Source organism: Zootermopsis nevadensis, unplaced genomic scaffold (genome assembly GCF_977971745.1).
Source record: "Zootermopsis nevadensis isolate Lab colony 2312 unplaced genomic scaffold, Znev_1.0 Znev_ptg000003l, whole genome shotgun sequence".
NCBI classification, from domain to species: domain Eukaryota; kingdom Metazoa; phylum Arthropoda; class Insecta; order Blattodea; family Termopsidae; genus Zootermopsis; species Zootermopsis nevadensis.
Genome location: NW_028259135.1, coordinates 5171140 through 5194465, shown reverse-complemented (window position 1 = coordinate 5194465; position 23326 = coordinate 5171140). Strand labels below are relative to the sequence as shown.

At 39.0% G+C, this 23326-nt stretch overlaps 1 protein-coding gene across 6 annotated transcripts in view; it reads left to right on the top strand.

Annotated features, from left to right (window-relative positions):
• The first annotated feature begins 6903 nt into the window (after positions 1-6903).
• LOC110832616 (uncharacterized) overlaps positions 6904-23326 on the top strand; it is a 20839-nt gene continuing 4416 nt past the window's right edge. Inside the window, exons 1-7 of one of the 6 annotated variants that reach the window (XM_087340582.1) lie at positions 6904-7194; positions 7417-7492; positions 16562-16642; positions 18250-18470; positions 19631-19874; positions 20982-21125; positions 21940-22038. In XM_087340582.1, coding sequence (XP_087196708.1) covers positions 16594-16642; positions 18250-18470; positions 19631-19874; positions 20982-21125; positions 21940-22038 — 757 coding nt within the window. In that variant the 5' untranslated portion in view covers positions 6904-7194; positions 7417-7492; positions 16562-16593. Of the gene's footprint in view, positions 7195-7416; positions 7493-13096; positions 13378-16533; positions 16695-18249; positions 18471-19630; positions 19875-20981; positions 21126-21939; positions 22039-23326 lie in introns of those variants that run through there. The other 5 variants (XM_087340593.1, XM_087340571.1, XM_087340601.1 and 2 more) reach the window with 5 other exon arrangements.

Here is a 23326-nt window from a genome sequence, read left to right as displayed (position 1 = left end):
CTGCAGCTTTCTGAGAGCATAACCCCTCTCTGCGGTCTGTGTAATTCTTTGACCGACTCTACTAACAGTGAGTTTGTTCAGTTAATTCAGTTGGTTAGCATCAAGTACAGTAACTTAGTTCGTATAGAGACAATCAGAACGGAGACAGCTTGTAAAAAGGGGCACTGTGTAAATTCCAAGACAAAGTACCATAATTATTTATATTTTTTGATAATCGTTTCACTTTTGTGTGAAGTGCTTTGTGTTTTTCGATCAGATTACTGTGTGCCTTTCTCATTGTTAAGTTTGATAAAATCCGTTAGTATTAAATTTGGTTAGAATATATTCAGCCAATGGACGTCACTCAGTGTTCTCCGCTAAAGACACCGAGGGTGACGGTCAACAATCGTTAATGCATGGCGCCGTCTGGTAACGAGAAGTTATGGCGCCTGCTTCTTTTTACCGTTTCCAGGTAGCCAACAGGTAAATAGACAAGCTACTAGTCACAGAACTTACAGAACTCATATTTATGTTCTTTATGCTTACATTACATACAATTAATGAAAGCATGATTGTGAGAGTCAGACAAGAATGTGAGATATTGCCTCTACTCTTCAGTTTATGTCTGTAGTGTAGTGTGAAGTGTAGTAAATGCAGCTTCCAAGCCTTGTGTAATTTCATAATTTTTGAACACGGCTGTCTTCTGGGTTGTAGCTCCGTATAGTCTGGCAGAAGGTTACCGATGTTTCGCAGGTCCTTGCTGCCTCCATCATCAGGGAGACACTCATCGCCCTGATGCCAATTTATGTTATCAACCAATTTCATCTTTATTCTTTGAAACGGTCACCTCGCAAGATGTCTCTCCAGCGACACGTTCCGTCAACCTCAACCTCACCCACTTCGCTATCCTCAGACCGCACGGCCAGATAGCTTGCTTGCCCGCACGGCCAGCCCTCTCGCTCCGACCTTGCAGTCCGTGTCCTTCGATATAATTAACTCCCGACCGGTCGAGGAGGAGTCAACTCTTGACACGCGGCCAGCTGTGTGTGACTCTGTCCGGCTACTGACTGTCCTCAACTGATATTTCTCACGGTTTTTCTCAGTCTCTACCCGTTTCTTTACACACTCGCTACCAGACATCGTCTTCCCCTATTTCCTACATAACTTTGCACCAGGAACAGCAACATTTAATAACCTGAGAGTCAATCAACTGGCAGTCGAATTCAAAGTCCAACGCAGTTAATAGCACGCTGAGCGAGTCCCATCGTCAGACATCGTGCAGTCTTCCATCTCGTCTTTCTTAAAATTTCCTACAGATTTTCTTACCGGTACCAAAATTCTGCGTGCACTTCTTGTATTCCTCATTTCAGCTACATATTCGGCCGACCGAAGCATTCGACATTTCTTCAACCTAACAGCAGCCCAACTCCGTGGCCTGCGTAAATCTTGAAGTTTCCCCGTTATGTCACATTACGTTACGTTATGCTATGTTATGTTATGTCATGTTACAAAATAATAGGTTGTGACGGTGCGTGTCATACATAAATTATTAAAACGGTTGCCATGGAAACGCTATTAAAGGATTATGGGTCTTATGGTTTGCGTTACTGGCCTCAAAATGCACGCGTCTTGCGTTTGTCAATTGTCATGACCCAGAATTTTGTCTTCCTTTTTCAGTACGTGTGGTCCTTGTCGGCTATTTCTGTGATGCTTTAAGTTCGTTGGTTCCTTTAGATTTAAAAATGGAAACCCGCAGACATTCGGATAGTTCCAGTTTAATTTTATTTTTAATTAAAGCAGAAGTTTCCCAGATGTGCGCTTCAGTGGGCTCGCAGAGCCTCCCGCGAGGTCCTTGTTGGTTCTGGGTAATTTTCCATATATCGATACATGTCCGTCGCTACTTCCAGGTGCCAAAACGAAAAAGCAAATACTGCTTGGTGTTGCGAGTCCCTTGATAATGAATTGGCAGCGCATCAGAGTGAGTTTCCCCTGTATATATAACTCACTGACTGCATCTCTCTTACAGCAAATGCTGTCCTCAGTATCTTGCTTTCAGACACTTGTAATGTGTGACAACCATACAACATAACTGCTAAAATTAGTTATCATTGTGAATAAGCCATGATGAAGCATCCTCAAATTTTTTTAAAGCCAAATCTTCTGTTGCTGACAAATGTAGTATTTTAAGTGCGCTAAATTTTAAAATGTGTTTTTTATTTCCTGATTTGCCTGATTGAACGATGCGTTCAGTTATTAAGATTATACGTATATACAAAATATGTAAGTAGCCAGCTTCCTTACTCCCTGCAAACAAGTTTTCGTCACCAGTTGGACAGACTATGCCTGCGAGTGGCTGGGCTGCTTATCTGCGCAGACATGAAGAACACGACTTCTGTGGTATGTCTGATGACAATTTCTTAACCCTTCAAAAGCCCAGCAGTAATTATATGCTTTGACAGTCAGTAACTATGCATTTTGTATGTGGCCTCGTATGATTCTAAATGCAAACAACGATTATTTCCTTAAACATTATTCACCACTTGATCTTTGTAAAGGTGAAGTGCTGTGTTTTCTTTGCGGTACGGACTGAATTCTTAAATGCCATTTAGCCGCGTTCCTCTTTAAAACGGCCATCTCGACACAGGTTTTCCTTGGTTTTCCTCTGTCTTCAAGCAAATGCTGAGATGGTTCCCAAGTTCCAAGTGGCCACTGCAAGCTTCTCATGCAGCCCTCCCTATTTAAATTAATCAAAATTTACCTCCCCTTAAAGCCGTCAAAATTTACCCCCCCCCCCCCCCCCCCTCAGTAGGAACTTCTAAATTATGTACTAAACTTCCAAATTAATAGCCTCAGCTTTCGCTAATACAAAATTTCAAAATTCCGTCTTTTATGCCAATCATCACACTAACGCCTTCACTCTTACTTTATCCCTAACAGAAGGACGAGCGGGCATTGCCTGGGGACCTTCTAGCTATAAGATGCTCTTTCTCCCCCCCCCCCAGATATCGAAGTGTCTCTCACTTCTCCCCCACCAATTTCCTCTCTCTCTCTCTCTCTCTCTCTCTCTCTCTCTCTCTCTCCTCTTTAAAAGTGTTAAACGGCGTGCGTGTTTTATTCACATGACACGAAACATTTCACGTCTCAACAATGAAATTTGTTACGCATTTCCTTTTTTTGGGACCAGAACCACGACATACGCGAAGCCCATCGTAACGCACTTGACTTCGATACCTGATTGCATCGGGCGACAGCCATTGGGCGTGGGGACACGAAATAATTAAAGCGGCTTCAAAAAGCTTGGAATTTTTAAATGTGTTACGGAGAAAGAAGACATGTAAGTACGATTCTACGATCTGTGTTGTTAGAGACTGCACACTGGGCGAGCAGCAAAGGGCTGACACAACAGAACAGCATGAAGTACTTCACAAACGCATATTAAGCTCAAGCCAGGAGACATCTTGGAAGAATTGTACCCTAGAACGGACGATGATATTAAAATGGTTTGTGCGTTCCCATTGCCGCTGAAGAAGTCCAACGGCAGATTTCTTTCGGAACAGAAATGAAAACAGGAGACATCTTGATGACGTGATTAAACTCTTCAAAGGGCTTGTTGATGGAAGTGGCTTGTAGTTCGACCCTGGGTAGCCTGCAGGGACAATGTTGCTTGTAACTAGAGATGCCAATCAGCGTGGAATTCCGTGTCGGTAGGATCGATATGATTCTATCGATAGGCTGGAAGTCGGTATGAATAGTTTTCTTTGCCTCCAAACACTGGTCTGTTGCCAACTAAAAATGAGATAGCCGCCTGACTGCTTAGCATCTGCCAGTGTCTCACCTAAACCCCTCCCCGCGCACATTCCAGAGTTGTCCAGAAGAGACTGGTGTTTATTTAGGTGATGGATTTGACTTCGCACATATAACAGCGGAGTAAGGAAGCCGGTGACCGCTCTGATAGAACAGGACATTACCAGCAGCACATCAAGACTACAACAGGTAGAACAGTGCGGTCCGACTGCAGTTCTAGCAACGCCACTGGAAGTCAAATGCGTCAGTCGGAATATGAAGGACCCATTTGCCTAATTCCTGGATACGTTCGGACCATGTCTTTACACGTTCTTCCTGCGCATTACCTAACTCCGACATACACGTACCATTTTTTTTTTTGCGTAGACTGAGCTGCGATTTTTTGGTACACACAAGAATTATCGTTTATAACCAAGAACTTTAATTAATCTATATTTTCCGACATCTCAGCTTCTGGATGACAACAGACGACGTTACTCTAAATGAATGAAGGATTCTTGGGCAGTTGTTTGCAAAATTCGCAACAAATATGATTCACTCGAATCCGTTACCATGACGTACTGTTTGTTGCTTGTAAGTTTCAGGGGGGCTGTTCCCCCAGACAGAACGACTCCTCACGGAACGCGGCTGGCTGGAACCAAGCTTCCGAGGGTGAATCACGTGATCGATCCATTCGGTCGTCGCACTGCCCCCTAGTGGAGCCAGGAGGACGACTTCGTTGACGCACATTTTCGCCCTTAGCGCCGGTGACTCATTCGTCATCAGACCAAGCTTGCTCTGGTGGGGCGATGAGATCATCGGCCGTATGTCTGTCCGTCCGTCCGTCCGTCCGTCCGTCTCCGTCGCGTACGTACAGGTAGAAGCTTGTCAGCGCCGCAAGTCCCGAGTTTGAGGTTCGCCTCTGAGGCTATTGAGTTTTTGCCTTGTTTTCCTCAGTCGTTCCAGAGGAATTCCGCAAGAAAGTTATTAAGTAGCTGTTCTACGCCATTAAGGTGTAAAGGGAGGCGGAGTCAAAAGCTAAGCTTCACGCATCGTGTCGCTGTAATTTTGGATTTACTCTGAATGCAGTGGCGCAAACGAGAAACTTCTCGTCCGTGGCTCGAATTCGACCCTGAAAGTCAAGTGGTATGACTGCGCCGTCTTCTCCGTCCATTCCCATTTATCGTCCACAATAGCATAGCAAGTGAAGCGACGTAATTAAACAAACAAGATCGGTAAGGTGCAATGTTTGCAGCTCACTAACGTTCCTGAGGTGTTCTGTTAACCAAACACAGTGACGTATTATGTCACCTTTCATCACACAAGTATATTTCTGAAACGTCTTTACCCTGGGCAAAAATCCGTTCACAGGAACGGCACGAAGAGAGGTCGTAGCATGATCCTGCTTTGCTAGATGACACAGTCATCCATTCCTTTTACACTTTCCTATCTTTTCCAAGATTATATTTCCCGCATTAGTTAAAGTCTAAATTAAATTCTTGTCAGAACTGTTTTACAAAATCTAAGTCTACCATAACCGATCTGGTAACATATCTGCACTTTGGTACTCCAATTCTCGGCTCCCAAGGTCAAGCTGATGCCATTTATTTTGATCTTAGTGATGCTTTTGAACTTGTCCCTCGTATCCAGCAACGCCGAAAGCTCGCCTCTTTTGGACTTTCTGGTGTTTGTGTAAACTGGTTTGATAGTTGCTTAATCAGCAGAGAATTCCAGGCTCGTGTTTCTGGAACTCTTTAATCGCTTTTTGTAATCCTCTCTGCCGTTCCACAAGAATCTGTTTTGAGTCATCTGCTTTTCAGTACATTCCTCCACGACTTAGGTAATGCAATTTTTTACTCTAGATACATTCTTTTCGCCGATGATATCAAGATAATCCGCGGCTTTAAGTAACCCAACGACTGCAACCGATTTTGATTCTTTACAACTAACTAAATAACTGAATATTATTAAAACTAGGGTAATTTCTTTCTCTAGAAAAACTACTACATTGACCTAAGATTTTTATTTTTCAGTCCTCTGTAACACGTGCCGAACTTAAATCTCAGTTTTAAGAGAAATGAAATTGTTCTTTCTGGGACTGAATGACAAGCTGTTCTTGTGAAGTTAATGACATTTTTAATTTCATAAGACAAATTGAATGTTCGACAGAATCTCATTTTTTGTACAGTGATAGTTCACTAACATATTTTGCATCTAGACGTACAAGTTCAAGTTATTTTTGGACTCGTGTCATTTTTATAAGTGCCCACATAATTTTGAAGGAACATTTCATGACTCATGTTATGTTTATTTACTGCTGGGGTGACCTGTTTAAGTCAGTGTGGGTTTCAGTTGTTTCGTTGAGGTCAAAAACCAAACCAATAAGAAGAAGTGAACAAACACGCGTCCAGGACTCATGTCGTTTTTATAGGAAACAAACTATAGCCATACCTGAATAGGATTTGAGGTTTTCACGGCGGTGAGTTTGAAGACGACTGTCCTCTGAAATCTCCCGCCGTGTAGGACACGGCGGAAGAACCCAAAAGACAGCCATCTTACAGGTAAATCTGCCTAAAGCGGTAAAGGCTTGGGCTAACGTAATTGATGCTTTTGCCCTTGGTAATTGGCATGGTAGCAACAGCTCAGTTCTCTACAAATGACCGATTCAGTTGTTGTTGTTGTTGTTGTTCTTCTTCTTCTTTTTCCGATTTAGCTGTTAGTGAAGTTCATGTGCCATGATGCGAATATGATGTTGAATTTCTAAGAATTTTATCAGGCTTCTTCTTTCCGGGTTTCTATATTGATAAATTTACGGTTTTTCAATATTAATCCGTCTACAACTCAAATTAAAAACCTCAAAACTTCCTGCCATTTTCAAAATCGACCTAGTTTCATTGGCATAATGACTCAGGAAAACATGTTTTATTTTATTAAAATCTTAATTTCTTGTATAGCTCGTACAATAATAACCGTATGGAAAAATTCCTTGTTATTCTATCACATAATGTAGTCACGAAAGTGTTCGTAAAATACTGCTCCATAATAGAAACCTCCTTGCATGCCTGGACACGATTGGACGATGGCGAACCAACGATGCATTGTGGTACTGCGTGTCATGTGACAATGGTATCCAATGAAAAAGCAGATCCATAACAGTTCCCCGAAAAGTTGTGGTCATCTGTTCCTAAAATACTTCATGCTCGAAAGCGTTGAAAGGAGGCGCCTAGCACTTCTTGGTGAAGGGTTTTTCTTGGTAGGTGCGAGTTCGTGGCTGAACATTGTACGAAAGTTCTAGGACAACGCGCTGCATTACTTGAGTTTTGGATTGCAACGTAAAACGTGAAGAATAGGAGTTTGTGTTGGACACTCGGAAGTGGAGAAACAAAGTTTGTGTGTGTTACGTTACCAGCATTCCTGTATTTTATGATTAAGGTATGTCATTTGTATAAGTTCAGTTTCAAGGCAACTAGTGATACTAATGGCAGCGCAGCAGTTTTAAGCTATTGGCATTGTGTCAAAGACTACGGTTATTTACGAAGTAGATTTGCAGGTCATTTGTGGCAGTTAAAAGTTTGTAACATCAAAATTTGTGATCTTCTGTACATATGTTTTAGTATGAAATGTTTACATTATTATTCGTACTTTTTCTCTAAGGGTGCTCAGTAGAAGTTACTTGATGGCACGCTAATTGGAAAATATAGGGAAGTCGGGAAGGAAAGGGACAGCCTAGGTGTGTAAATTAGTGATAGTGGAATGGTTTTGTTTGTGCATGCTTATTAGCATCTTAAAATTAGGCATCCTTACCTTAGTAACAACAGCAACGTCGAGAATTGAAGTTTTGTAGCCATTTATGCTTTATTACTTTAAGAACATTTATTTTATTAGTGTTAGTGCAGTGTGATTTTCCTTAATGCACATTTTTATCACTAATGGCAAACAAGAGATGTGACATTTTCTACAAACACTTGAGAGTGAACAGTGATGTAGTTTGGCCCATTCCACTGCATTCACATACGTACTAAATTCTGGTAAGACCAATTTTGTTACCAAATTATATAAATCATGTTGTTTAAGAAAAAGGTTCTGAATTCAAGAAAAGAATGTTGTATGTTTGAGGAAATGACAATGACATAGTCACTAGGTATCATAACATTTGCGTAAAATGAGTCTGGGAAAAGCACACTAGTCACTTTCTCTGCGTGATATATTTTTGTACCATATTTATGCTTTCTTTCTGTTTTTATGATTTGGTGGGGGTTCTTTATTGTAAAAGTGAGTGAAGGTAACCCACTGGCCCCTCTGTGATACTGAATATCCTCTTTATGCAGCACTGGGGTAATTTATCCTTTATCGGAAAGCAAGTGGAGTTTATTTGGTGCAACACCGAATGATTTCTCAATGGCCATGTCTGTTGCAAGTGAGCAATAACTTTTTTCTCATTGGTATATCCATACAGCATTTTTCAGTTTTGTAAATGAATGATGATTGTTCTGTGTGTTTGGGTACAGGTCAAGTGTGAAATTGTGATGTTTTGTTTCAGCCCCTTCCTTCTTCCTTATCTCATTTAGCTCATTTCTTAGCGAACTCTATTTGTGTGCACACCTGAAACAATTTTTCAGTTTTCCTGAAATTTGTACATTTAATGTTACACAAATTTGCTTGTGATATTAAATCGTAGTGATATATAAAATGCTGGTACCATTGGAGTAGATCAATACAATTGTCTGTGTATGTAGCGCAGGATGTTATTTGGAAGCGATTTGAACGGTGATTACAGGGTGATAATGATAACATAGGTTGGAAGGGAAAACAATGTGAGGTAATGGCTAGTTAACTTTATGAGGAAGATTACTTTTTGAGAAGCTAATTGTTGATCAGTTGGTGAATGAATTTGCCACATTTTATATAACTGATAGTAGCCTGCCACTGATAGCAGTAAGGTCTGGTCCACACCTTCCAACTTTATTTTCCTAAGTTCCATTTTAATACTATTTCCAAATTGTAGCTTTTCAGAGTGGTTGCACCCTTTATGCTTTCCAACCAAAGGTTTGTACACACATTTCCACCATGTGTGCTGAATGATCTTCACATTTGCTCTATTTTGTCATCCTGATTTATTTTCTGAATTTTGAACTTTTACACCATCTGTTACTTATCCTTCTCAGGTCCAGATATTCTTAGCACCATTTCTCATACGTAGTCAACCTATGCATTTTTCCTAAAGTGAGAGACCAAGTTTCACACATTCAAAATGACAGGTAAAATTATAGTTTTGAAAATCTTAATATGTTTGTATCTTTGTGATGGTAAGACACAGAAGTATGTGGTAGAAATCATTGCCAAGTTTTAATATGATTTTAGTTTAGTCATGAATGCAGTATTCGCATTTTACCATTGTCCCCAAGCATTTGAACTTTGCCACATTTTTCAAAGGATTATTTATTGCCTGAAGATGGTCGTCTTTTGGGACGTTGCACTGTGTAGTCATGTGGATTCTCACTGATATTTCAGAGGAGCTTACTGCATCCATAACCAGCTCCTGTGAAATGTTGGTCAGAATCTACCAGACTGCACAGTGCAACGTCCCTGAAGGCAGTGAGAACTTGACCACTTAGGACTTTCTGCCTACTTTGTACAGTCAGACTTGATCAGAGTGCCACTACTGGCATTAAAGTGTGGGTGGCAGTAAATTTAATGTTTTATATTTTGTGTAATTTTATGTATTAATATATTAAAGTGCCACATGGTGTGCAAAGTGAAAAAAAGACAACATTGCTGAGTAACTATCTGTGCTTTGTAATAGTATCATTACGTACAGTAGGCCTATTCATCCTTACTTTATTGTCATTTTTTGGAGTTGTTGCAGTTGCCTCTTTTCCCTTAATCAGTTGATGATCCATTTTTCATATTCAGTTACCTATTGAAATAACTAAAGCATTCTCAAGGTATCCAGGCTTTGCACCCTTCAACCATTTCACACCTTCAGATATATGTTTAGAACCCCAAGAACAAAATAAAAAAAAATGTGTAGGGATACAATCCTCTGGAAGCTGTGCTTGCTGAGTTACAGGCACATGAAATATCATAAAATGGGGTGAGCGTGTAGTCATGCTGTGTCATCACTGAATCCAATCAATTTCTTGAAGTAGTGTTCTTTTCAGAATAACAGAAGATGGACAAAGTTTAAAAGCCCAGTGATATCAGTATTGATTGTAGTATATCATTGTCAGAACACTTTAGAATTATTCTGATTCAACATTTTTCAAATGACAGAATTTTACTATTTTGTGGTTTTATGCATACTAACAACTGGAAAAAAGTCATAATGTAATGATTGAATATTATAAAGGCTCTGAAAATAAGGTGCACAGCTCATTGTGAATGTTCATGAGTAGAGGTGTTTTATGGGCAATTGAGGGGGTATACATACAGTGTGTTTGGTGACATAATTATCCACAGCTGTCACTTGATGGCAGCTCTCAGCAGGAACTGGATGATTGACTCACTTACTGATAAGTTCTATAAGGCTTTCTCAGTATCATTTCTGATGGGGTCAGGTTGTGACGTTTGTTGATTTGACATGGAATGACCCTATCAGCATTGTGGCACCAGGTGGCTTTTGATATTTCATGAGGTGTTTTCTAGTAGTAGTAACTTCTAGCACATACAGCTCAATGTTAACCACAGTGATAGGAGAGCCCTGTCCACCACCACTCCATTGAACATCTGCCGATCCCTTCCACGTAATCATTGTAATCCTTTCACATCCAGCAGAAACTCTTCATCAACTCCCAATATTCCTGCCACCTCCATTCCTCAGCCACAACATGTTCTCCTATTGGATAGCGGCCCAATCCTCTCCTCTAGCAATCAGCATCATTGAATTTATGTTCTATCCACTGCCCACCCTATACAAGGCCTTCTGAACTGACCCCACCTCATACCCATCTTGAAAATGGCAACTGAGTGTTTGCTGAAACATTGGTTAATTCCAGACATTCAGTGCTGCTGTTACCCAAAAGCTGAAGTGGCACATTCCTTGAACTACTGTAGGAGCTAACTTCATTGTTTGGAGCGCAGTGACATACACAGCTGAGAAGCTGTTAATTTTTTTTAACACAAATGCATTTCACCGCACTTTACAGTAAAAATTATTTTTTTTTAAATTGTGCCCTCACCTGTTCAAGTCCTTTAACCTGTGATGGTTGTAACCCTGTTTCCTCTCATAAAGCTCGTAAAGAAACAAATCAGAATAAAAGATACAATGTGAAGTTGATTCCCGCTTTTCATGACACTGTGGCTCCCTCATTTATCCTGTAATTTGGTTTTTGCTGCAGTGACTTTTTGCCACATGTTCAAACCAGTGGAAATCACCACTTCATTCAGTCTTCTATTTTCTTTTGTTCATGCGGCAAACTATATTTATATGACAATAATTTTAAAGAATTTTAAGTATTTATTGCCCTTTATCATAACGGATGTAAGGAAAATTATGACATTGTGTCTGTGGGAAAGTGTTTTGCTTTTGCTGCATCCGTAATGTTAACCTCTATCCTTGGAGAAACAGTTCAGAACCGGAATAATTATGTATTGAATACAAAGGATATTTTTTGTCCAAAAAAGCCATTTACAGGTGAGGGTGACACACAGCTGTCATCATCTTCAAGCACCCTACATATAATGAACAGGCAGAATATTCTGAGAATGGAAAATAATATAAAATTACTTTGAAAACAGTAATGAGAATTATGTAGGTATAACATGTTGCTTACTATGTCATAGAGCCATTATTCTTGTTTGTGTAATCAAGGCACAGGACAGGTCTGCAGGCTTGACAGTAAAAAGTCATTCAGAATTTATGTAGTTCAGATAACATAGAAGTTAGAAAGAAAAAAAAGTTTCAAGGTCAGTCTGTTAGTGGTTGCAACAGTTACATTAAAAAAATATTCCTGGTATGATGGGTGCGGAAGAAATACTAGGATGTGGAAGGCAATTGTACATGCTAAGTATTCACTTTTACACTTTAAGTACTTACATAAAAGCATGCTGTATTTTGTTTTGTATGTTATAAACAGAAAAATTACAGCTGTGTGCTGATTTCCAGTATTGTAGCCAGCAACACAAACAGTTACCATTAATTTGTAATGTGAAACAGTTTTATCCAGTGTGGGTGGATTTTCATGTTGCTGGCTTGTACAGAATTGGATAACACTGGCCATTTTTGGATAATTCAGACTATTGGTTTTCACAAGTGTTGATGTGTGTATAGGTGTATATATATTTTATTTTCCCAGGACAGGTATTTTATTTGTGATATGACCTGCTCTACATCCTTGACTTAGGCCTATGAAGGATCTATGGAATGTAAATAAATTCTATTCTATTCAGAATTTTAAAAATTGTACAAGGTAATTAAATGTTTTATATTCTGTATAGTGTTTAGCCTACTTACCTTAAGGAAAACAAGTAGGATTTCAGGTTCCCATTGCAGTGAATCCGACGTGTTTAATCTCCTGATGATGGATGCAGTAAGGACCTCTGAAACGTTGGTAGACTTCTGCCAAACTACATTGCGCCAGAAGGTGGCCATCTAAGATTGTAAAAGTATACAGCGTGCACTTAATAGGCATGTTTGGCAGGAGTTATAAATGACATGCTAACATCCCTGCTCTTCGGATTAAAACATTACATTCACAGTGAGACATCATAACTAGGCATCTCTAGCAAATGAATAAGCGGCCAGTGTTGTGGTTTTTTTGTTCGCTATCATTGCATATATAAAAAAGAGAAGTTTAAGTCTGATATAAGGGAATAAAACAAATCTGATTTCTAGTCATTCTGAACTGCTTAGCTCGACTACTTTTCCTGAAAATCTCCAGTATCAGTTTACATAAAAATCCGTTCATTAGTTACTTCGTGCGTGCAGAGAGATGAACTGAGCGATTTTATTGGTCGATCCAAAGGGTTGTGAACGCTCTTGAAAAGTAAGGCCTGTGAGATCCGCATGCTTTAAACTTTTTAACCACTTGACCGGTTATCACGACATTTGGTATGATCGTCATGTTGTTACCTAAGTTGTGTATGCGCGGAGTGTGCATGCATACATGGCGACGCCCGAACTTGTGTGGTAGTGACGACACTGGGTCGTAGATCTTTGAAAAACAAATTCACACTACCCAAATGTGACGTAACGTTTCGTGATGTAGACTGACGTCTGTCGAGTAGCAAAGCCGACTCGTAGTAATAGTAGTACCCGGAACTCTTTGTTTGTATAAAAAATTGTGATGTCCCTCTTTATTAATCAAATTCGTGATACGTGCTTTTTGTTGAGTGAAGAGTTGTCAGTTTGTTAGTCGACTGTCCTGTTAAAGTCCATTTATACGTTTCTTATACGTTCCTGGCTGCCCACGCAGTGTTATATAATTTAATATTGTAAAATAGACTGTAAATGTTGACAACCACACAAATCCGGGTCCGTTCATTGCTTCAAGAAATCGTCGATAAGGATATTTCTGTACGCGGACCGCCCTGAAGTACTGACCCAGTTGTGTGTAAACGGCCATGGAGTGATCTTCCGACTCGTGCAGCAGCAGACAGCTTGCTGTGACATGGTTGGTAAGTGAAATGGTTGTTCGGGAAGGGCATTAAAATTACTGAGACGTTCTGCAGTTTACGTGAAATATAGTCTGCTCGTCTGCAGCGTCTTGAAATGAAGTAGCAAATTCGCCTTCGATCTTTGGTGTTGCAGATACGCGTTATTTTTTACGTGGAAGTAGAACCATAGCGCGTAATTCTGAAAAAGGAAACGCATTTATGTTCATATCTTACATGTCGTAACCCCCTGAAACTGTTAACAAAAGTCTACAATGACACGACCGTGAAAAGTCTTAATCGTTAACTGCACGAATGTACCGGACAGGAACCTTCGTGGAAATCAGAGTGCCAGATAGAACTCAAAAACTGAGAAAAGTAAATAATTGTAATCTGTAACATATTTATACTTTTAGGCAACAAAACATGTGACTCTAATACATGAGTGAAGCTCTCTAACCCATGGTCTAAATTGAATTGTGTTGCTGTGTTATAAATTTAAATTATATAATTAAGTTAAAATATGACATTAACATACATTAGTCTCTACAGTAGGAATGCAGGCTTCATGGTTTCTGTCCAGAAGCACTCTGTTTTGTGATAGAATGTCTTATCAGAAACATTTTTGAAACAATTAATTTTTTAGCTTTGGTTGCTGTAATGAGTTGGAATGTGTTTTTGTTACTTAACAAACAAATTTCAGAACTACTTTACATGCAAATTTATTTCCAGTAAAATCTTTTCCTATTGTAAAATAGTGGGAAGTTCCTGAATTGGCTCAGTCTGTCAGTGGCACGTGAACTCATGCGATCCCCTGTACTTTCTGTGACAGACGGCAGTGATGACATTGTTGACCTACACAAATATTACCTTGCACATGTTAATTTCTATGGCAGGGATGCAAATGTTCATGAGCCCATTAGGGTGGAATCACCAGGAAGTACCTTCTTTCTAGTTTTATGAGTTTATGCTGATAACTGCGTAATGTGACTTCAAATGTTAACATTAATTTTGCATGCGCAGATAATGTAAGTAGTTTGCAATGGGAAGGACTGAAAATGCTGACATTTCCTGCAGGAGCTTTACAGAGATGTCAGATTAATATTTTAAATTTCTAATTATGCGTGTGATTTTTTTTCTTTCAAATTTGTTTAAATTCAAATTTATAAACTGCTCTACATATATTGTGCATGGCTACATTTGCACACTGTCACCATGTTGTCGTGTATGGATGCTGTTTGCATTTTACTCCATGAAAATTACTGTTGCTGATAGGGTTTTCAGGCTCATTACAGTGTTATTATGGGGTTTGTTGATATGTTTGTGTAAAATTGTATAATCATCTTAACCCACTGTGTGCTCTAAAGTTGACCACATCTCGTTTTTGGTGTTGTTTGTAATCGTTGCTTTAATTGGGGTCCGAAGAACTGCGTTTCTTATCACGACATCTTACTGATTTTTAAAACAGTAATTGTAATTCTGTGTTTCATTCCACTTGAACAATCAGATTATCCATATTTGTTCTTTCAAGCATTGGACATGTTTGTGATGGATAGGTCACAGAGAAACAAGAATACATTCAAAATTTGGGTTTGAAACCTCTGGAAAAGGGAGTACTTGGAGGATAATGCTAATAGGGTGCTTGAGATTGCAGGGAAGTGTGAGGCACAGTTGGAAAACAACATTACAGTGGATTTTAGAGAAGAGGGTTGTGAAGATGGTAAAATAGATTATAGTGGCTGAAGACAATAGTCAGTTCAGGGCTCTTTTGTGATAGTCATTACCCATTTGGTTTCATGGGAGTACCAAATTTCTTGATGTAATTAATGATAAGGTCCTGTACTTAGTAAAGCATCCAGTTGGTTACTAGGCGAGTCCGTCAGTAAGTTATTCTGCAGTGTAAACGAGAGGACAGGCGTAAATGCACGGTAATAAGGACTCTTAGCTTTAGCCAGTCTTTGATACCCATTACATCCAAAATCTCTTGCAGTTTTTACGTTATATATATGTGTGTTCGTTCGTTCTTTCATTCGTTCACCATCATTAGTGAATTTTAGAATAGTTGTGATGCAGTTCTGACTGTTCTAGCACAGAGTTGTCATTTAACATGTTTTGAACATGGCACTGTGTTATGTTTGTTGTGTGTTATTGGAAGTTTCCTTTTAGAAAATGGATAAATATTGATTATTATTTGTTTTTGTGTATGCATTCCTATGTATGTGTGTAGTATGCATGTATGTATGCATGCATGCACATATGTACATACATATGTAGGTATTTACATGTGTGTTTTCTGTTTTTATGATCACTGCAGCAATGAGACTGTTGGTGATTAGTGATTGCATGTCATCAGGTCATGGGAGTGACACTCCAGATCAGATGGTGTCAATGTGTAGCTCCTGTAAATGCAATAAAACTTTCCTGTTCTTGAATTATGTACCATGTTCAAATAAAGTGCTTTTGGTCACTTCATTGCGTAAGTTGCAGCTTGTACATAGAAAATTGTCTTTCTGGAGACAGTCTTTATTTCAGCATTGCAGTGTGATATGACATGAAGAGGCAGACATGTAACATAGCAGGCTTAATTTTTGTCTAAATCTGTGGTAGTTTGGTCCTACAATGCATAGTGTTTTTCATCCTATACAAGTGGCCATGAATTGTGTAAATATTAAACAGTCATGGTTATTTGATGAAAGTGTGTGTTTAATTGTGATGGTGCATTAAATATTTCAGAACCTACATCTTTTCTGTGGATGAGGATGGTTAAAATTTATAAAGGGGTACATTTTCCAGGTTCAGGTCTTTGAAATGGCTCTGGGAGAGAGTTGTTAGTTTTGAGTGTGGCTGGCTGTTGGAGGGTGAAAATATTTTGCCCTTTTCCCATACTCAGATAATTGTTCTTGTATTTTTGCTCAACCTCATTCATTTATTGCAATAGTTTTTAGCTCAGTATTTTGTTTGCTGCCAGCAAGCTGATGAAATTGGGTGATTTTTGGTCAGGAAGCCTCAGATTCGAATTTTAATTGTGTCATTTTCTGTCCTGTCTCCAATATTCTCTGGATTTTTCTGATCCCTGTAGTGGGATGCCAGTATCATAACTTTATGCAGGCTGTAACCACTTCCCACAATCTTCGAAATTAGTGACGCATGATTTACAAATACCATTTGATGCTGCCAGTGGACGAATTATATGAAATGCTTGTTTCAGATGTGAGTGGGAGATTGTCAAGTGTAGCAGGCATGGCACATGGTCTGTCAGGACAGGACAGTCTCAACATAAGTGATGTCAGTAAGTGGACGATTCTCTGTTTGTTGATGGCATCTGTGCATTCACATTTAAGGTATCAGTTCTGTCTAAATTCTATTATTACTCATTGGCAGACATAAGAAAGAAATTTAGTGCAGTCTTTACATCAAAGTCTGTGAAGTTAGTGAGTTGTTCTGCTACTATCTTGAATTTCTTCTTAGTTTATTTATATTTATTTATAGTTAATTTGAAGATGCTTCTTCAGTAACTCAGACTAAATAGTGTTGATGCTTCTTATTGTCGTGTTCCCATCTCCACGTTTCCCGATTGTATGCTCCGTAATTGTTGATGTTCCAGGCCCCTCAACCAGTTGCCTTTTAAATTCCTGGTAGTCACTGTTTGTTTGGTCCCCCCCATGTTAATGTCAATGTTATTCCAGTCTTTACATATGTCCATACTGCGGCAACATTTTGCTTTTGTAGGATTGTATTTCTTGTGACACAGATCTGTCTTCATCGTATTCAGCTTGAAACCCAGTCATCCAGATGTAAGCTGCTTATTACTTGACTGATCACGGATAATACATAATAACATGGTTAAATTTTGCACATATTCTGTCATCATTACATTACAGTACATTTATGCTTTTGTATACAAGCACCAACACACGGAAGTTTATCCTTAGTTGAATACATGTTCAGTATGGCCAATATTTTGCTGTAGAACTACCCACGGAGAAATGTGTTTGGGATCACTCAGTGCCACAGGTCTTCCGTAATCTTCCAGCACATTTGGACACCCATGGCCCTGGACTTCATCAGTGATTCCAGTTTTTTGGGAACATGTTTTCTTTCATTAAAAAATGTAGGGATTGGTGTTCAGTGTGTTGGGTGGCCATATCCTTGCATTGAGAATGATATCAATGGGACATGAAACACATATAGAATAGATGGGAAGGACATGCAGAAGGCCTGAAGTGATTCACCATTTCAGGAGGCCATGTTGTGTGTGGGACGATGGGGTTAAAATGCATCATAAAGAAATGCAATGTGAAGATGTCTCTGAGTCTAATTAGTCCCTTTTTCACGATAATGAACCTTCGGTTCCACAAAGGTTGAGAATATTGTGGCCGGCTGATTACTGCCTTCTCAAGAAGGACTCTGTCCGTGGATTTATTATTGTGATGTCTTTACTCTTCTTAATTTGTGATTTGGATGAGGTTACTTATGTAATGTGTTTTTCATACAATTAATATTTCATTTTTTTACTTCGGGAATTATTTGATCAGTCTTTCTGAGGTTGGCATCTCTGAAGTTTGCTTGGGCAGATGGCACAGCAAAAGCATGGTAGTGAAATATGAGGATAAATTATGTGCTCTTGTATGATGTAATATATGTTATATGAAACACGCATTTCTAAGCCAGTTCATGAATGAGGAAGAGAGTGTAATAAATTCTTTAGTGTTTAGTGACCCAGAGTGATTCACATTCCTAATTTATTTTACAAAATATTGCTTACCTTTGTATTGTAATGTTGCAACTTTTGATTTGGAAACCGATCCGTCGTGTTGCTTCCTCTTCCTCTGTCCTGGTGCGCAGAACAAGAAATAAAGTTTTCTGTTGCTCTACCGCTTTGATATTCTGTTCCAGTTGAAGTCATCCAGACAACAGACCCAGGGTTTGCAGATGTCAGCACTTTGTTCTCTGAAACTGACATGGAGAGCTCCAGGAAGAAGTCTGTGTATGTTAAGATCACCGAGCAGCCGGCGTCTAAAGCGCTGCGTTTTCGATACGAGTGCGAAGGCAGATCGGCCGGCAGCATACCAGGAGTGAACAGTACCCCGGAGAACAAAACATTTCCAACAATTCAGGTAAAATATAAATGTTTCTCAGGTCTTTTGTCCACAATGCATCCAGTTATGATCTTCTTAACCTTCATGGCATTTGCCTGTTTGTTGAGGGTGAGTTCTAGTGCTTCTGTAGTGATTTCTTTTCTGCCAATTGATGACTCGTATGTTGTGGGTGAAGTATGTAGGCCACTGAGGTATCAGGTTTGACTGCAAAGATTGCATGATCTTAGCAGTAACTTATGACACTGATGATAAATTTGAAGCTGTCTGCAGTGTGATTACTGGTGTCTGGGAAGTCCAGTGTTATTTATAGTGACAGTTTTGATAATTGGGAATGGATATGTGATGCCAAAGCCTCTTGGAAGTGCTTTGTTTGGTGTCATCGTACTGTATGGAACAGTTATGTCAGTAACTTGATGCATTGTGTTATTCTGTACCAAAAAGGCTTGTGTTGGTTTTAAAAGTTAAAATGTGGCATGCAATAAATAAATATATATATATATATTTTTTTTTTGCTTGCAAAAATTTTCACTACTGAAACTCTTTAATTTGTATGATAATAGAATGATAACAGTTCATTGGCTTCTGCTGTCATGTATTTTAGTGCAGTACTAATTAAATGTGTCTGTTGGCAATATTAGCATTAAAACAGATTTTTATTTTTTACCTAAGACATTAAGCAGAAAGTAGATACTAATTTTATTTCTTGAATTGAAAATGGCGATTTCAGATTAATTAAATGTGTGTGTTGGCAGTATTGGTATGTACGATTTGAGGTTTCCACAGCGGTGAGTATGAAGATTTCTGTCTTCTGGGTTGTTGCGCTGTGTGGTCTGGTCGATATTAACCAACGTTTCAGAGGTCATACTGCCTCCGTCATCACGGCGATGATGACTACACAGTGCAACAACCCAGAAGACAGAAATCTTCAGTATTGGTATGCCTGCAAGTTGGGAGAAAAGCCACTACCCCATTGTAAATTAGGGCATGAGATATTTTGAGGCCATTTGAAATATCAAGTGTTAAAGGCAAGATTAAGTTCATTTTTAAAATATGGCAACAAATGAAATCTCGTTTTGTTCATCAGGTTGGCATGGCCAGTATGAGTGACTTATTCTTTTTCTGTATGTTTTTTTTTTCTGTATTTGCCTGTGGAATTAGTGTGTGCTGTATTGTTGTAGATCGTAGGCTACAAAGGTCCAGCTGTTGTTGTTGTCTCTTGCGTCACCAAAGATACTCCATATCGTGCTCACCCACACAACTTAGTGGGGAAAGAGGGGTGCAAAAAGGGAATATGTACGACACGGATTAATAATGAGGCTATGGCTGTTTCGTTCTCAAACCTTGGCATTCAGTGTGTCAAGAAGAAAGACATTGAGGAGGCCCTCAAACTTCGTGAAGAAATCAGGGTGGATCCATTTCGTTGTAAGTACACAATTACGTAGTGCTTATGACATTACCAGAAGTTGCAGTGCTTTATGAACAGGTTGTACCTATGAAAGAATGTTGGACGTGTAGTAAGGTGTTTTACCTGCATTTGGGGTATTCCAGCTTCGATTCCTGGTTATAAACTGGCTATTGTGATTGACATTCACATGTTTTTGCTCAGGTGCTGTAGGTAATACATACAATAGGTTGTACCAGAGCCATGCAGACGTAACATTTACAACTGCCATTTGTTCTTCAATGTAGTCTTAGCTGTTGGTACAGTTGTGGAAAATAACTAACGTGATATTACCATTTTTGTTGGTCTAGTATTTGAGCGAGTGACTTTTGCTTACATCTTATGTAGAGAACTCTTGTAAGTCATAAATGTTTAAAGACAGTTAATGAAATGCCAAAATGTATTTGGATTAGGGACATTTATCATTTATTTAAACTGTTTGTATCTTTAAACTGCCATAAAACACAGTAATACAGCTCAAAAATGCTTTCCAACTGACTGATTAAACAGCATGCATTATTTTGATGACTTAATGACGTGTATCCAGTGGATGATAATTTTTTTCTATAAGCAAGTATAGTGCGACTTAACCTTTACTCATTATGCCACAGCTTATGCATGGATCCAGCAGGCCATGTGTCGTAATAGCATACCACTGAACACTTACTGTAAAATTAAAGCCCAGTTTAGATCTATTTAATTCATGAGTTAAGGGAATAAGTGCTGTGCAGAAAAGGAATGAAAACAATGAGTCACCCTGAAATTTTCCTCTGTTGACTATAACAATTCCTAGTTTGTTTTCCACTGTAGTTTTGTGCTTTATTTCTCCACAGATAACTTCTAGAATTCAAGTTTTACTGTTCACTAATTTCAGTTCTATTGCATTTTTATCTAGGTATATTTAACACTGTCAGATGCCATTTCATAAGCAAACCATGACATTTTCAAATTCTTTCTCCTCTCCAGTACTAATTTTGATGTCAGCAGTTGATCCTTGCATCCATTACATAGAGAATAACACCCATTTTGCTCTGCTGGTAGGTAGTAAATTATGCTGTTGTCATAATTTTTACTGTTATTATTTACAGCTGGCTTCTCACACCGTAATCAGCCTACTAGTATTGACTTGAATGCTGTTCGACTTTGCTTTCAAGTCTTCCTTGAAGATGGAGAACGTGATAAGTTCACATTGCCGCTGGCACCAGTCGTATCCGACCCCATCTACGACAAGAGTAAGTCCTTGTTGTTGCTGCTGCTATTGATGGAACATGGTTGCTGAAGTCGAGAGCCGCAGGTGTCCGAAAAGTTAATGCGCCTCAGATTTCAGATGTTACTCCGACGAATAAATTTCATTTTGCCATTCTCATTGGCAACACTGAATTTGTGTTACTCCAGTAACTTTCTTCATATCCAATGCTGCTGCGTCATTTGTTTGTACAACAAGCATGACGTCATTCTCTGCAGCGCCGCGTGTATTTATTATCAAACGTTACTTTCTGTGAGGTCTCTTGAAAGGGTAGGTTTACAAGAATAATTCATGAACGTTAATGTCAACAAAAAGCAATTTTTGGAGGAACAGAAATTGGTTTATGTACTGAGATGCTGTGGCTAGCAAATCTGGCATTAGCATGAACGGCATGGAAGCAAACCTTCATTGTGTGAAATCGCATTTAGATGTCGTTCTATCAGTAGTATTTTTTTTCCTCCCCTCAAATACTACATGGACTGACGTATCTTTGGTGAGAAGTCTGTGACTAACTACCTGAGTTGTTGCGCAGTCCAGTAATGTCTGTTACTTGTGACTGCGTTTCATTGAATTTTTTGCACATTATGGAAACCATCCTTTATTCACAGTTCTTCAAGGGTGCCAACATGTTGGCAACCTTATCGAACTGGTTTCATTCTGTGCTGAAATGTGGAATATTTGTTATAGAGCTGAATATTCGTGCTGTGCACCTTCATGTTGTGTTGTGCTCTAGATGGAAGTGGAGAACATGTAATCTCTGTCAAAAAGATGTATAACATCTTGTCTCTATTTTGTTCCAGAGGCGATGTCTGATCTTGTTATCTGCAAGCTGAGTGACTGCTCGTGTACAGTTGCGGGAGGCAAGGAAATAATCCTACTTTGTGAGAAAGTTACAAAAGGTAAGATGACAATAATTTCTTTATTATTTTTATCATCATCAAAACTGTGTGCCTCCAGATCACTCTTCATGTAGATACTACGTGAAACGTTAGGTTACTTTTCATCAACAGTTCTGAAACTTAGCTTATATGTCATTTTCAAGTCGGTATTCTGACTGAATGGTTAACAATCTTTTGATTCATGAACTTCTAAAATACCAGAGGATTTTCTGTGGGCCAGTCTTCCTTTTTTACATTATAAAATATGAAGTTGTCCTTTGTGCTTATTAACCTCTGTTTTATGAGTGACCCATATGGGAGATAGGAGTTGAAGGCAATTGGATTTTGCTGGCCCAGGACAGAGACCGGTGGAGGGCTTCGGTTAATTCAGTGATGAACCTTCAGGTTCCCTAAGCCATTTAGTTAGTCAGTAACAGTTTGGTTCTTCTAGGTCAGCAGCACTTCCATTGTTTGAAAAGTGTAGGGGTACATGAAAGAGAAATGCTATATGGATTAGAATCTTTGTGGATGTGGGGTGCCACATTCTGCTTTCTGCCAGCTGTGTCACCAGTGAACTGATGGACTGTGTGTGGGTTCACCTCACTTGGACTCTCTGTCGAATGCAAACGGGGGTGGCATCATCATGTCATCATCCTTATCATATTTTTGGTGTGGAATATTTGTTATTTTCACCCTGTTTTTCTGGCCTCTGAGACTGCCTAGTTTAGAAACCCCTTGGGGTGGTTGGCAGATTTGTTCATCAGGTCAGCTTCCTTCAGGTCTGTTTTATTAGTCTTGAAGTATCAGTTGTTATATAAGCGAACTGTTCTTGTCTCAACACATGAAGAATGAAGTTATTTTTAGACTGACTGCATAACTCTATGAATAACTTATAATATTTTCCTGTCAACTCACCTCAGAGTTCATACATTCCAAACTGATTCAAATTTTTATATGAAGTCAGTCAGAGGGAGTGAAATGAAATTGACCTTTGATGGAACGAAATACGACTCTCTGTCCTCTAATACCAGCTGGAGAAAAATCAGCCACAACTCAGATAATCTTTAATATTTGCCTACTTATTCATGTGATGTGTGTCTACTAAAAGGTTTACTCCAAATATGAACCTGTATGCCGTAGGCCATTTTTACTGGCTTATTTCAAACTAATCATTGATAAACTGTTCTGTAAATAAACCACAGCCAAAGAGAAAGATTGTATTCATTTCAGTTTGAGGCTTGGAAGAACAAACATTATTGTAGCAGTCCTAAGTACTGTCGATTCCAAGGTTTTCTACCATTGTAAATAC